At 35.6% G+C, this 15,285-nt stretch overlaps 1 protein-coding gene across 1 annotated transcript; it reads left to right on the top strand.

The window, feature by feature from the left end:
• Nucleotides 1–11,904: 11,904 nt before the first annotated feature.
• Nucleotides 11,905–12,789, top strand: LOC132301728 (secreted RxLR effector protein 161-like). Its single transcript, XM_059798957.1, has 2 exons — nucleotides 11,905–12,039; nucleotides 12,547–12,789. Exons 1-2 carry the CDS (start codon nucleotides 11,905–11,907, stop codon nucleotides 12,787–12,789), a joined length of 378 nt encoding a protein of 125 aa, XP_059654940.1.
• The last annotated feature ends 2,496 nt before the right edge of the window (nucleotides 12,790–15,285 follow it).

Here is a 15,285-nt window from a genome sequence, read left to right as displayed (position 1 = left end):
AACAAAATTGGAAGGATGTTAAAGGCTGAGATGAATGCAGTGCACAATGCTTGCCAAATGACATGGAATGGTATGAAGGCCAGTGACAAAGAACTGTGGATAAGGAAAAAAGAAAGATTAATGGAAGAGTATGAAAAGCTCGGTCCAGAAAAAAGAGCTCCCAGAAAAGAGAAGGTAATTATATTTCGTTGTAATGATGTAATTTTATGGCTAAGTTCTCTAAAAATATTATATGCATGATGTTTGTTTCTTAATGGTATGGCTTTAAAGGAGAAGAGAAAGGCCAATAAAATTGCTCATCCAGGTGCGTGGCACAGATGCGCTGTTTCGAAGTTTGTTAAAGCTGTTGCACAGCTTGATGAGGGTAAGAGAAAAGCTAAATAAAATTAAGTCATTAATCCTTCTATAAGTCCACAATTAATGCATACTCATTAAATTAGAGAAATATACTACTTGCATTCATAAGCATAGAACATCAAACAAAAAGAATGGATTGTCTACATGTCTAAGAAAGTAAGGCAATACACTACAACTAAGCTAGTGACATGAAAATTAAACTAATTAAACTAAGGAGGTGGCACAATCCATCAAGAAATAAGTGTGAACCATCAAATAAACCACAATAGTAATCTATTTAAGCACCATGTCTTGACCATCACTAGATTCATAATATCAACACACATAGGCATGCATCAATGTCACAAAATCTAGAAATAAACACATGAACATTCATTCTAACATACATAGACATATGAATATAATTAAATGATCAATTTAAAGTATTAAACCACACAAATCATTGTAGAAACAAGATTTATATATATAAGATGTCAAGACAAGAATTACAACACAAATCCCCATTAATTACGAAACATTAAAGTCTAAGAGGCATGCTTAGGGCTATCTCTAGCCCCAAGAGAATGGTTTAGCCACTCATTGATGTTGTCATCCAACCCTCAAGGGCTATCTCCATAGTAGAATTCATCTTTCTCCCCTTGTGTTCTTGGTAGAAACCCTAAATGAGTGGAAGAACTTTCCCAAATTTTGTATTTTTCTCTCTAATCTCTAGCCAAGTCTCTCTCTAACTAACCTCTTGCTAAAACCTAACCAACCTCTTTTACTCAAAATAGCCAAAATCTTTATATAGGTAGCTCAAATGTCACACCTAATGGTCAGACCTCGTGCACTAGGACCTCCAAATGATTGCACCACGAGCACACCTTTAATTTGGTTTAAACTCTATTTTTCATGCAACTTGAGGCAGTTCGATCAATCACAAGGTTGCTCGGATTGATCGAACCATGGCGGCACACTTTTTGGATAATGACAAGGCTGGGATATTTTTTGGAAAAGGACAAAAATGGTAGGTGAGGATAAGAGCGATGGATCTAAGGAAAAGTTGGATTGATCGAATAGGAAATTTTCCTGAGGATAAGGACAAAGGCCTCAATCCATCATGGCATGGTTGGAATGATCACAGTGTGATCGATCGAAGAATGCTTTTTTCACCACTTTGCTTCCACTTTGCTCCTTTCTTCCACTAGGCTTGAGATTGTTTCTTTTAATATTCTAATTCAGCTGAATTGACTTATTTTGGGGATAAGTGCCTGAAAAGGTAAAAAACATAAAATTAGACTAAAACAGAAAATAAGATAGAATAAGGTCCTAGAATATTCAAGCTTAAGGGGTTTAAATGCGCGCTTTTCAGCGCTTATCACAAGAAAACTTTACTCATGCTTTAAACATAGGTGTTCCTAGTGCTTCTCCTAATCAAGGAAGTAGTTCTACTCCTCTTTCTCCTACTACTGCACCATCTCCTTCTCCCAAACCTCCCAATCCGCCACCACCCACCCGAATGGTTACCCATGCCCAGAATAATATACGCAAACCAAAAATTCCTTTTAACCTACATACCACTGCTTTGGCCACCACATCTTCTCTTCAAACTGAACTTACCTTATTTACCCAAGCCAACAAGCATCCTCATTGGCGTGACACCATGAAGGAAGAAATTCTAGCTCTCCACAAAAACGAAACCTGATCCCTAGTCCCTTCTTCTCCCACACAAAATATTGTTGGATGTAAATGGGTTTATCAAATCAAAAGGAATCCTGATGGTTCCATTGCTCGTTACAAGGCTCACTTTGTAGCTAAAGGGTTTCATCAACGACCGGGCATTGATTGTACTGACACCTTTAGCTCGTTTGTTAAACCTGCCATTATGCGTCTTGTTCTTAGCTTAATTGTGTCTCGTGGTTGGGTTTTGAATCAGTTGGATGTTAATAACACTTTTGCAAGGCACCTTATCTGACCATGTCTTTATGCAGCAACCTCAGGGGTTTATTGATTCTCAGTAACCCACTTATGTTTGTAAATTGCATAAGGCTCTTTACGGTCTTCGTTAGGCTCCCCAAGCATGGTATACATAACTTCGCTCTTTTTCTTCTTGCCAACGGCTTTCTCAATTCTAAAAGTGATGCTTCTCTCTTCATCTGTCACACCGGCCATAATACCATGTATCTTCTTGTGTACGTCGATGACATTGTTATTACTGGAAGTGATTCTGTTGCTATTCAAAATTTTACTTACCAATTAGCTTCTTGATTCTTATTAAAAAATCTTGGTGCACTTGGCTACTTTCTAAGAGTTGAAACTACTCGAACTGCTCTTGAACTTTTCTTGTCCCAATGAAAGGATACTCTTGACCTTCATCATAAAACAAATATGCATTAGGAAAAGTAGGTCAATACACCTCTATCTGCTTCTGAATCACTCAAGCTTGATGACGATTTTCCTAGCCATGATCCAACTAAGTACCGACAAATGATTGGCTCTCTCTATTATCTTTCTCTCACTCGTCCTGATGTTAGTTTTGCAGTTAACAAGTTAGCTCAGTTTATGCATCGTCTCTCCTCTTCTCATTGGAATGTTGTAAAACGAGTTCTTCGATACTTGAAAGGTACTGCTCACTTTGGTGTCTTCCTTTCTGCTCGTTTTCCTCTCTCTCTTTATGCATTTGTGGATGCAGATTGGGCTAGTTATGCCCGACTCGTGCCACTCCACCTCAGCTTATATTGTTTTCCTCGACTCCAATCCCATTAGCTGAAGCTCCAAGAAGCAAACTACAATTGCCCATTTATCTACTGAGGCCGAGTACAGGGCCATTGCCTCTGCCACAGCTGAAGTCAACTAGGTAACCAATCTTCTTAGTGAACTTGGTATATCTCTCTCTTATTCACCAACAATTTACTGTGACAATATTGGTGCCACATACTTATGCTTAAATCCGGTTTTTCCACTCTCGCATGAAGCATATCGCCATTGATTTTCACTTTGTTCGTGATCAAGTTGCTCGCAAGTTGATTTGAGTCTCTCATGTTCACACTTCCGATCAACTCGCTGACTCCTTAACAAAGCCGTTTACTCACAAAGTCTTTCAGCTTCATCGGCCCAAGCTTAGCATCCTTCTTGGATCCTTGCGCTTATGGGGCATAATAGAGCACCAATTTAGGAAAGTACAGGCTGTATAGAGTTAACTTTTTGTCCATATCTCTTTATAATCCCTTCTTAATTATTTTGATGTTTCTTCTTAATTATTTGGGTAGAGTACATCAACACCCCTTGAGGTTTGTCAAAAGGACACTCAGATACAAGTTACCTTATTTTGGGACAATGACACCCCCTGATGAGATTTGCAAGCCAAACAGAGCCTTAAAACATGTGAAAAGCCAACATTACCCTTCACTATTTTATTAATTTTAACTATAAAATATCAAAATAATTAAATGACCAAATTATCCTCCAAGCACCCAGTCACTCCTTTAACCAGATTTTGCCGCCGCCGCACCAATCTCCACAACCACCAACGCATACAAGCCCCCAAAACCACCACCATCCCCACCGCCTACACCATTTTACTCTCTCTTTCTAAACCCGTTACTTTCTCTCTCTAAAAGCTTTCTAACATCACAATTTCATCACCAACAGAGCCTCTCTCCCTAAGCTCTTTCTATGTGCGAAATGGCAAAGTCAAAGAAGCAATGTTACATTTCAGTTCCCTCTCAGATAATCAACTCTCTCTCCTTATCTTTGCTTCAATCTCTCATTCTCTTTCCTAAAAAATCTTCAAAGAGCTCAAAGGCGAAGCTTTTGAAGAACCCAAGATTCTAGTTCTTCTTTCTCTTTCTCTTTGGTTTTCTCAGAATGTTCTTTAAGATAGGTCTCAATCTAGATCCCCTGATTCCATTCTCGCAAAACCCATGTTCGATTCCTCAACAAGGGGCCTCAATCTCAAATGGGTATTCGGATTCGCAGCTCAATACAGTGTCTTTTAGCGAGAAAAATTAATGGTGAGGATGTAGAGAAAGACGAAGAACATAGTGGGTTTTGGAAACAACCTGATGGGTCGACGGAATCGAAGGCCGGACACAGATCTACTGGTGCAGCCACCACACCAAAATCCACAACCACCAATCTAGCAGCAAAGGCTATCGTGAAAGCAATATGACGATCAGCGTAAGATCGCAGCACTGGGAACGGTCTGCCATGGTGGCGGCGATTTGCGACAGCGATGTTATGGTGGTCGGCAATATGCAGCGACGACAACGATGGAATCGAAGGCGAGCTGCGAATCTAGAGTCGGTCAACGGTGTAGGAGAGGTAGCTATCCGTCATCGCCTTGTGTGTGTGTGTGTGTGTATGTATATATATCTGTATATACATATATATATGTGTGTAGGTGTGTATATATATATATATGGGTGTGTATATTTATATGTGTGTGTATCCGGGTGACAGACTGAGTATGTGTTGGTGTTTTGGGGGCGGAGGAAGAGAGAGCAGAGGAGAGAAGGATAGAAATGGTTTTGTGTATGAGGTTAAAAACGTCATTTCAATATTAAAATTGGTCAATATAAAAGTCAAAGGGCAAAAATGTCAATTCATCACCATTGGGGTGTCTTTGGTAACTATATCAAACTTAAGGGGGTGTCTTTGTCCCAAAATAAGCTAAGTTTCATCTGTATGTCTTTTTGGCAAACCTCAGGAGGTGTTGTTGTACTTTACCCTAATTATTTTGATACAGGTTCCAATTATACGTCCTTAATTATAGGAAACTATACCTTTGTAAACATTATAAATTGTAATCTTTTCTGTCAATGCAATCAACCAATTTACATAGAAATCATTCAATTAGCGATGTAACGCTATTCATGGTCATGTGCTGGTATCTTGATTCTCATGAGAGTTACTAGATAATAGCTCAATTCTCATAGTCGCAGCCTCACGACTACTCTCACTTAAATGAGTCCTCCAAAGGTACATTTGACCAATACCTTGCAAGAGTTTGCTTGCCTCGAGCTCATTCAAGGCAATGCTCTTCCTAACGTCACACTAAACAACATTGGTGCAATAGGAATGGGTAGAAGTGGATCTTCATGAGAAAACTCCTAATAAGAAAGTGTTCTAAATAAGTCACATAATACGGGTTGTTTCTACCCGTTGAACCTAATTAATGGGATCTCCAATCACAAAGGACGGGTTAGTTTCGAAGGTGACTTCCTTGGGGCTTAGGCCCATTCCCCTCGACACTTCTAGGACTACGCTTCTAGAAAAATAAGACATCCTCAGTCTCATTATTATTTTATTTCTCTAGAGATTCTCTAGGACTACGCTCCTAGAAAGAAAAGATACTTGTAACTCAGATATAGAATTTTCTTTTAAAATAATATAAAGAAGTGTAGTTGCAATATTTATATGTTGCTATATCCAACAAGTAATTCTAAATTTCTAAGTGACATGTTAAATTCATGTTATTTTAAATCTAGACCCACTAGTATTGAATATAAATGCGTCTGTTTAGATATACGTTGTACTAACAGTCCAGAGTCTCATATCTAATACAATTCAAAATAAGAAAACATTTATACACATTAGGAAGAGGATGTAACATTTGGGACTAGTTTAATTACTGAATAACATGAATTTCAAATATGGACAAAGTAGACTACATGATGAACAGACAGTTGGATAAACCGTAAATCAATAGATGATACAAGAGCCACTTACGGCAATTCCAATGGGCTCTCACATGAGCTCTCATTCTCAAAATATAAGAGGGAGGTAAGAAATAGGCTCTCCAATAGACTCTCAAAATTTTGAGATTCTCAAATCTCTTCTTAAATATGACAAAATTTTGAGTCCACATCTGCAAAGCAATTGTGATAGATAGTAGGTCTTATGAAACCTCTCTTCCTTGTAATTTAATAATATTCGGAGCACATTTAATTCAATAATTATTTAATTAATTCAAAATTAAGTATTGAATCTAGTTATTGAATAACCGGCTACTGTTCATTTTTATTCAATGACATTTGTTGGTTTATTATGCTTATTGTTACTTTGAGGGAATCTGTAACAATAAAATAGTGGCATTACACTGAAATACTAGTAGTATATTTTTCGGTTAATTTATTATTTTAATTAAATTAATAAAACAAAAAGACCTTATAGGACTATAATCACAACATATCTCATCACTTCACACCAGGGGTGAAGCTGTAGCTTAGTTTTTGTTTGCAGTTCCATGGTGGAACAAAAACATGAGCAATATAATTTTGGCATGCAAAAATAACATTTTGCATTGGAGATGTTCTAATCACAAACGCATCATCATCATAAAATTAACAGTTAAGTTTTTGCTAATTAACAAATAAAATTCTATTTAATTCTTAATAGATACAAAATAATAATTTTAAAATTTCAACACACCTTTTTGACTACAAGACATGACCTTTCTAAGATGAAAAGAAACACAGTGACCTAATTTACCAGGGTTTTCTTTGAAAGTTTCTTTCAAATCAAATACTCAATCTCTTATTATGAATCCCAAAGCATTAATTCATCTTATTTAAAAATTTCTTGATCGTTTGTTCAAAGAGACAGAGTAATAGAGTATGAGTAGAAACTTTTTTACTTTTCACTCTTTTTCATCCATCCATAATAAAATTTAAAATAATCATATTATATATTCAATTTTCATTTCAATATATGACTTCTGCTAAAAGACATTTCATGTAGGATGAATGATAGACATAACCACTGAGTCTCTTATTCAGAATTAACAAATGTTTCCTATTTAAAACTAATACGTTTTCTAAGTAAATTTTGCATGGTAAAAACTGTGATCTTGACCCTAATATATTATGTATGAAAATTTAAAATATTTGTAGTTAGACATGGTGTCATGATTTCTCATTAAACGAGATATATATATATATATATATATAAACTCAGCCAGTCATCTTCATAATATGGACATTTTAAATTTCTAATATACTATATTAGTACTTCAACTTATTTGATGTTAAAAGAAATTCATAAATTCATTCATAGCAGTATTCTTTGTAAGATTATTTATTTAATTGTGGCCCACATGATTTGGACATATGACATATTACTTGGTGGCTAAGTAAATAGATATCAATTAATTATTCTTGGTCAACTTATAATTACCTTTTTTGGTAATTACTTATTGGAGAAGTGTTTTCCTTCTAATTCCTTACTTTGATGGAAAGTAGAATTATGTTTCTAAAAGGAAAACTGGTCCTCTCTCTGCCTTTATAAAAGTGCATATACTCCATCAATTATGTACGATTATTGAGACAACACGTAAAAGGTTATTGTGTGCAAAAGGCCAAGAGAAAGAAACCAGTTTTCGCCTTTACCTGTTGATCAGAGTTGCAGATTGGTTCGTGGTTAAAAGATCTGGACGTTGGATTTAATCTCAACAAGGTTTGATATCATGAATAGAGGTATGTATATCTAACTATATTTATTTATGCGTTATAAGAATGTGAAATTAATTAAAGTTCTAAGATCTAGGGTTTTATGATAATTTGTGATTAAAATCTAACACAAATTTAATTAGAGTTTTTACATGTAGTATCAGAGCCCGTAGTTTTGGAACTAATTATTTTCCATTATTCTTGCATAAATAATATGTGTAAGTTTAAATTAACATTATATATATTCGGACACTTCGATCCGATCTAATTGAATCCCGTAGCGTTTTTCCTTATTTAAATTTGCGGATCTATTTGTATATATAATGTTTAGTTAAGTTGCCTTGATTTCCGAATTTAAAGATGAAAGTTACAATCATATATACTGATCTGTTTGTCTGTGATCAATTTTGTCTCATTATGTTGTATATATATTGTTTTGTCTCATTATGTTATATATATATATATATATATAATATACAATTATCATGTTTTTGGTTTCATGACAGTAATCATCAAAGTCAACATAATTTAGATTTGCGAGATTTGAATTTATTAGTTGACTTCATTAATTGTGTGTCTCCAAATTTATAGTTGAAAGTTATATATATAATGGGACAAATCAGAATGAAAGTTTTGATTACCTATGGCGTCAAATCAATTTACAGAATGAAAATTTTGATAATTATTCCGCTGCGCAAATTGAGGCTATGAATTGTAATGATGTTGTTTTGTACATGAATAAATATATACTTATTAATATATGTTACAGTATTAAATCTATTAAATTTAAGACACCCACTAGTAATTTAATTAATTGATTTTGTAAATTATGAGTGCATAATATGGTGGGTAATTTAATGTTGAATTTATCACTAAATAATTTAATATTCATATTATAGAAAGGTTGGTAGCTACCAAAGTGGCCTAACCATAATGATTAATGGATATTAATTTTAGTGATAGACATAATGCAATATTTCATGAATAATGATGCTTATAATTTTTTGTAAAATTCATGAATATTGGGTTTATTCAATTATTAGAAATAGTTCCTCAAAGGGAATTAATTTTCAAGTGAGTAAATAAACAATAAGGGGTTGTATGTAATTTTTAATTGGGTAGATATAGGATATCCAAAGGTAACTTGTCTATTTAATTAATTAGTGCATCACCAATGAAGCTATATATAAATAAATACATCTAAGCATCATATTTTTTTGTATTTTGTGGTTACTACCCAAAGGGGTACCATAGTTATACAATGTATTTATTTATTTATTTTTATATGTGTTGTTATCTCAAAGTATTAATGTTATGAGCATTTACCTTATTATGATTATTTTATTGCAGTATCTCTTCCTGTTTCAGTGAATTCGCATGCTTCATCTGTTCCAATTCTCAATGGGACTAACTTCTCATAATGGTATAAGCAAGTTCAGTTCAACTTAGGTGTGCTAGATCTTGATTTAGCATTTCAAATTGAGAAACCTACTGCTATTACTGGTGAAAGCAGTGAGGAAGAAAAGTCTCTCCATTAAGTTTGGGAGAAATCGAACAGATTGAGTATTATGTTTATGCGAATGACTATTGCAAATAATATCAAAACAACTCTTCCCCAAACTGATAGTGCTAAGGAATATTTGAAAAATATTGAAGAACGTTTCCGTACTGCAGATAAGTCTCTTGCAGGGAAATTAAGGGCTGACCTCACTACTATGCGTTTTGATGGTACTCGTAGTATGCATGAGCATGTTCTTGACATGACTAATCTTGTTGTGAAATTGAAAACTTTAGGGATGAATGTGGATGAGACTTTTCTCGTTCAATTTATTCTTAATTCCTTACCTACTCAGTATGGGCCATTTCAAATTCACTATAACACTATTAAGGATAAGTGGAATGTAAATGAATTGGCCAGTATGTTAGTTCAGGAGGAAGGAAAGCTTAAGCAACAAGATAATCATAATGTTCATCTCATGACTCAAGAAGCTAGAAAGAAATTTGGGAAAAGGCCTGGAAAAGGCATTAAGCGAGCAAAACCCTAAATAAAGGATTCTGATCAAGCTACTCAAAAGAAGGAACGCAAGAATGATAAGTGTCATTTTTATAACAAACCTAGACACTTTCAGAAAGATTGCATGAAACGTAAAGAATGGTTCGAAAAGAAGGTAAACCTTTGGCTTTTGTATGTTTTGAATCAAACTTAATTGAAGTTCCTTCTAATACTTGGTGGGTTGATTCAGGCTCTAATGTTCATATTTCCAATACGATGCAGGGATTCCTTTCAACCCAAACCACAAATCCAAATGATGATTTCTTGTTCATAGGGAATAGGGAGAAAATTCCAGTTGAAGCCATTGGGACATTTCGTTTAGTTTTAGATAGTGGATTTCATTTAGATTTGTTTAAAACTCTTTATGTTCCTTCAATTTCCCGTAATTTGATTTATTTGTCCAAACTTGATGTTGATGGTTTTTCATTTAAATTTGGTAATGGATGTTTTAGTTTGTTCAAAAAATCCCAATTTGTTGGTTCTGGTATTCTTGTTGATGGTTTATACAAGATAAAGCTTGATGATTTATTTTCTGAAACACTTTTGACCTTGCATCATAATGTTGGAACCAAACGTAGCTCAATTAATGAAAATTCATCTTTCTTGTGGCATAAAAGATTGGGTCATATATCCAGTGAAAGGTTAAAAAGATTAGTAAAAGATGGAATTCTTTGAAATCTAGATTTTACTGATTTTATTGTGTGTGTAGATTGTATTAAAGGTAAACAAACCAAACACACAAAGAAGGGCGCCACAAGAAGTATAGAGCTTCTTGAAATTATTCATACAGACATTTGTGGACCTTTTGATGTTCCATCTTTTGGTGGAGAAAAATATTTTATCACCTTTATAGATGATTTTTCACGTTATGGATATATCTATTTGTTGCATGAAAAATCTCAAGCAGTGAATACTCTTGAAGTATACATAAATGAGGTTGAAAGACAACTAGATAAAAGTGTGAAAATAGTAAGATCAGATAGAAGTGGTGAATATTATAGAAAGTATGATGAAACGGGTCAATGCCCTGGACCGTTTGCTAAATTCCTTGAAAAGCGTGGCATTTGTGCTCAATACACTATGCCAGGTACGCCACAGCAGAATGGTGTATCTGAAAGGCGTAATCGTACTCTTATGGAAATGGTTAGGAGTATGTTAAGTAATTCCTCATTACCCATATCATTGTGGATGTATGCTCTTAGAACTGCTATGTATATATTAAACAGGGTTCCTAGTAAGGCAGTTTCAAAAACTCCATTCGAACTGTGGACAGGAAGGAAACCTAGTTTAAGGCACCTGCATGTTTGGAGTTACCCAGCGGAAGTTAGGATTTATAATCCACATGAAAAGAAATTAGATTTTAGAACAGTTAGTGGGTATTTTATTGGTTACCCAGAAAAATCCAAAGGGTATAGGTTTTACTGTCCTACACATAGTACAAGAATTGTTGAAACCGGTAATGCCAGATTCATTGAGGATGGTGAAATCAATGGGAGTGATAAAAATGAGAATGTGATCATTCAAGAAGTTAGGGTACAAATCCCTTTACCCACAACTTCTAAAGAAATAATTGTTTCTCCAGTTGTTGAACTGCATAACAACGAAGAACAATTAAATGATCAACAACTCCATAATGAAACTATCACCAATGAAGTTATTGAAGAACCACAAGGAATAACATTAAGACGGTCTCAAAAAGAAACGAGACCTGCTATTGCGGATGATTATGTGGTATATCTACATGAATCTGATTTTGATATAGGGATATGTAAGGATCGGGTTACATATTCACAAGCTATTAATAGTAATAATTCTACTAATTGGATTAATGCCATGAACGAGGAGTTGAAGTCAATGGAACAAAATAAAGTTTGGGAACTCGTTGAATTGCCTGAAGGATTTAAACAAGTCGGGTGTAAATGGGTCTTTAAGACCAAACGCGACTCTAATGGCAATATTGAACGATATAAAGCCAGACTTGCAGCCAAGGGCTTCACTTAGATAGGAGGCATTGATTATAAAGAAACCTTCTCTTCTGTATCTAAGAAGGATTCCTTTAGAATTATCATGGCGCTTGTAGCTCATTATGATTTAGAGTTACATCAAATGGATGTGAAAACAGCTTTTCTAAATGGGAATTTAGAGGAAGAAGTATATATGGATCAACCTGAAGGCTTCAGATTAGTGGGTAAAGAACGCATGGTCTGTAAACTTAAGAAGTCAATATATGGACTTAAACAAGCTTCCCGACAATGGTATATTAAGTTTAATGATATTATTACTTCTTTTGGTTTTAATGAAAATACTGTTGATCGGTGTATATACCAGAAGGTTAGTGGGAGCAAGTTTATATTTCTGATTCTATATGTTGATGATATTTTGCTTGCTAGTAGTGATCTTGGTTTATTGCATGAAACTAAAAATTATCTCTCTAAGAATTTTGAGATAAAAGATATGGATGAGGCATCCTACGTGATAGGAATAGAAATATTCCGTAATAGGTCACGTGGATTGTTAGGATTGTCTCAGAAAACATATATTGAGAGAATTCTAGAGAGATTTGGTATGGAACATTGTTCAGCTAGTATTGTTCCAATACATAAAGGGGATAAATTTAGTTTGATGTAATGCCCAAAGAATGAATTAGAACGAAAAGAAATGCAAAATATTCCTTATGCATCTATTGTAGGAAGTTTGATATATGCACAGGTTTGCACTCGTTCAGATATTGGAATGTTAGGCAGATACCAAAGCAATCCAGGAATGCATCACTGGAAAGCTACAAAGAAAGTTATGAGATACTTACAAGGAACAAAGCATTATATGCTCACATTTAGAAAGACTGGTGAGTTAGAGGTTATTGGTTACTCAGACTCAGATTTTGCTGGATGTGTGGATAGTAGAAGATCCACTTTTGGTTATTTGTTCCTTTTAGCTGGAGGGGCAATGTAACGACCCTAGCTGATGCCAAGAATTTTATAAAAAATTCGGCATAACCTCCCCTAAAAATAGGTCTATCACAACCTGTTTAATTGCATTTTTAACATGTCATGGCTCAAATTCCGAATTCACGGCAATAGTAGATGATGATACACAATCAAATGACCTCAATAATACTTCAAACTAGTATTACTCTCCCCATTTATCAATAAGGTTTACATGTTATCAAATTCACATCCAAAATATCATCAAATACCTTAATTACATTACATGACAAAGTTTTTACAAAATATACATATACACCTTCACACTTTAGTGCTTTGCAAAAATAATGGGAGATATACAAAAGACACAAAAGTGAGCTTCTAGTATCGCTCAAGCTTGAGGTGGGTTGTCGTCCACCGGTTCTTTTCCAAGACCTGAAAAAAAATGTATAAATAGTAGGGTGAGCTATATGCTCAGTAGGTGACACTTAAGACACAAATCTTGTGTCCTTGTGAATTCAAGCAAAGCATAGGCCAATGGGAGATAGGGATCATACAACGTAGGGGATCAAATACAACATACAAGTCAATTCCAAGTATAAAGAATGCAATGCAATGAAATGAAATGCAATGCATGTCAATGACACTCCCCATTTTCATTCTCAAAACCATCACTTTCAAACGTTAATACAGCTCGCCCTTTGGTAACCCCGCCGCAACACGAGAGGAGGATTGGCTAGTGTCCCTGACCCTTGGTAACCCCGCGGCGTCATTATGGGGCCCAGCTAGCTCAACCACACTAGGGCGACTCCCTAGTCCCCTCTAGGCTATATTAACCTCCGGCCCGTTGGTAACCCCACAGCGACCGGGTTTATCAAAACCATTTCAAAAAAACTATCATCTCCCAAAAATTCCTCATTTTCATTTCAAGACAAATTCTCCCATTTCATGCATCCCAATGACATGTCCAAGAATGTAGATATAATCTCAATATCATGACAATGTGAAATTTTGGCACAATACAATTAAGTATGGTCTCATACATCACTTTCAGCAAGTTTACACATGGTGGACATAAACTCAACACATAGGCAAGCTTTTCACATAATACATCACATGTGCATAAACATACATTTCTCTAGACAACATTAAAATAATCATTAACACAATTAATCCCCAAGTAAGGCATGTTAGCACATAAAAGAGGTGTAATTCACAAAAAACACCATAAAGCCATCATCTATACATGCTTTTCACATAGACAAGTCATAACCCTAAGACATGAATTTTTTCTAAACATCACTTACACCTCATTGAAGCAATTAATTCTCAAATTTAGCATGTCTAGCACAACAAAAGAGCATAACTCACAATGGAACAAGAAGAGAGTGGATTAAGATGCCCCTACCTCATGATTGCACCAAAACCCTAGAAAATGGGTCCTCAAATTCTTACTCCAAGGAAGGTAGCAAAACTGGAATTGCTGGTACTAGAACGTAGAGCTCGTCACATTCGTCGTTTTGCCTCAAACGGCACCTAAATCCAGCAAGGATTGAGAGAGTAATCAAGGGTTAAAGCTTGAAGTGAAAAAAAAAAAAGAAAAAAGGAAAAGAGAAGGAGCCGATAGCAGCAGTCGGGAGAAAGAGAGAGAAAAAGAACATAGACTAACTTGGTCTCTTAATTCATTTAAAAGGGACATGGGTCCCACCTCTCTTTTTCTAATTTCTTTTTCTCTTTTTTTTTTTTTTTTTCTTTTAATACACACCGCACACACAGGCATATATATATAAAGGCACAAACATTACACTCTCCCATACTTTAAAAGATTTCGTCCCCGAAATCAAGACATACCTGAGGAAGAAAACAACTCTGGATACTTGGAGCGAACCTCCTGTTCAAGCTCCCAAGTAGCTTCCTCGACTCCGTGGTGTCTCAAAAGGACTTTCACCATTGGTATCGTCTTGTTCCTCAACACCCTCTGCTGAGTGTCAAGGATCTGATCTGGTCCTTCCTCGTAGGAAACATCCTCATCAATATCCACATCTACCCAACTCAAAATGTGAGATGGATCCGGTTCGTGCTTCCGTAACATCGATACATGGAAAATATTGTGGACCCTATCCAACTGTGGTGGCAAAGCAAGCCTGTAGGCAACCTCTCCTACTCGGTCCAAAATCTCAAACGGTCCAATAAATCGTGGCGACAACTTGCCACTTTTCCCGAATCTCATCAATCCCTTCCGTAGAAAAACGTGGTCTCCCACCTCAAAGGATAACGGTCGTCTCCGCTTATCCGCATAGCTCTTCTGTCGGCTCTGAGCTGTAAGTAACCTCTGTCTTATCAACTTAATCTTCTCAGTAGTCTCGAGTACAATGTCTGGTCCTAAGGCGGCTGTCTCACCTACCTCAGTCCAACAAACAGGAGACCTACAAGTTCTACCATACAACGCCTCAAATGGAGCCATTTGGATGCTCGCCTGATAACTGTTGTTGTAGGCAAACTCAATAAGTGGAAGGTGATCCTC

This window comes from Cornus florida, unplaced genomic scaffold (assembly GCF_030987335.1).
Source record: "Cornus florida cultivar Cherokee Brave unplaced genomic scaffold, ASM3098733v1 CherokeeBrave_3.0.0_Hap2_Chr03, whole genome shotgun sequence".
In the NCBI taxonomy this organism is placed as follows: domain Eukaryota; kingdom Viridiplantae; phylum Streptophyta; class Magnoliopsida; order Cornales; family Cornaceae; genus Cornus; species Cornus florida.
Note: the sequence above shows the minus strand (reverse complement) of the source record. Positions and strands in the feature narration are given on the sequence as shown.

What these genes read in the sequence shown, in the direction of transcription:
- LOC132301728 (XM_059798957.1), top strand. Translation starts at nt 11,905, where the DNA reads ATGGCGCTTGTAGCTCATTATGATTTAGAGTTACATCAAATGGATGTG. An exon ending in TAGTGGGTAAAGAACGCATG is followed by an intron (nt 12,040 to 12,546) that starts GTCTGTAAACTT and finishes ATATATGCACAG; the next exon opens with GTTTGCACTCGTTCAGATAT.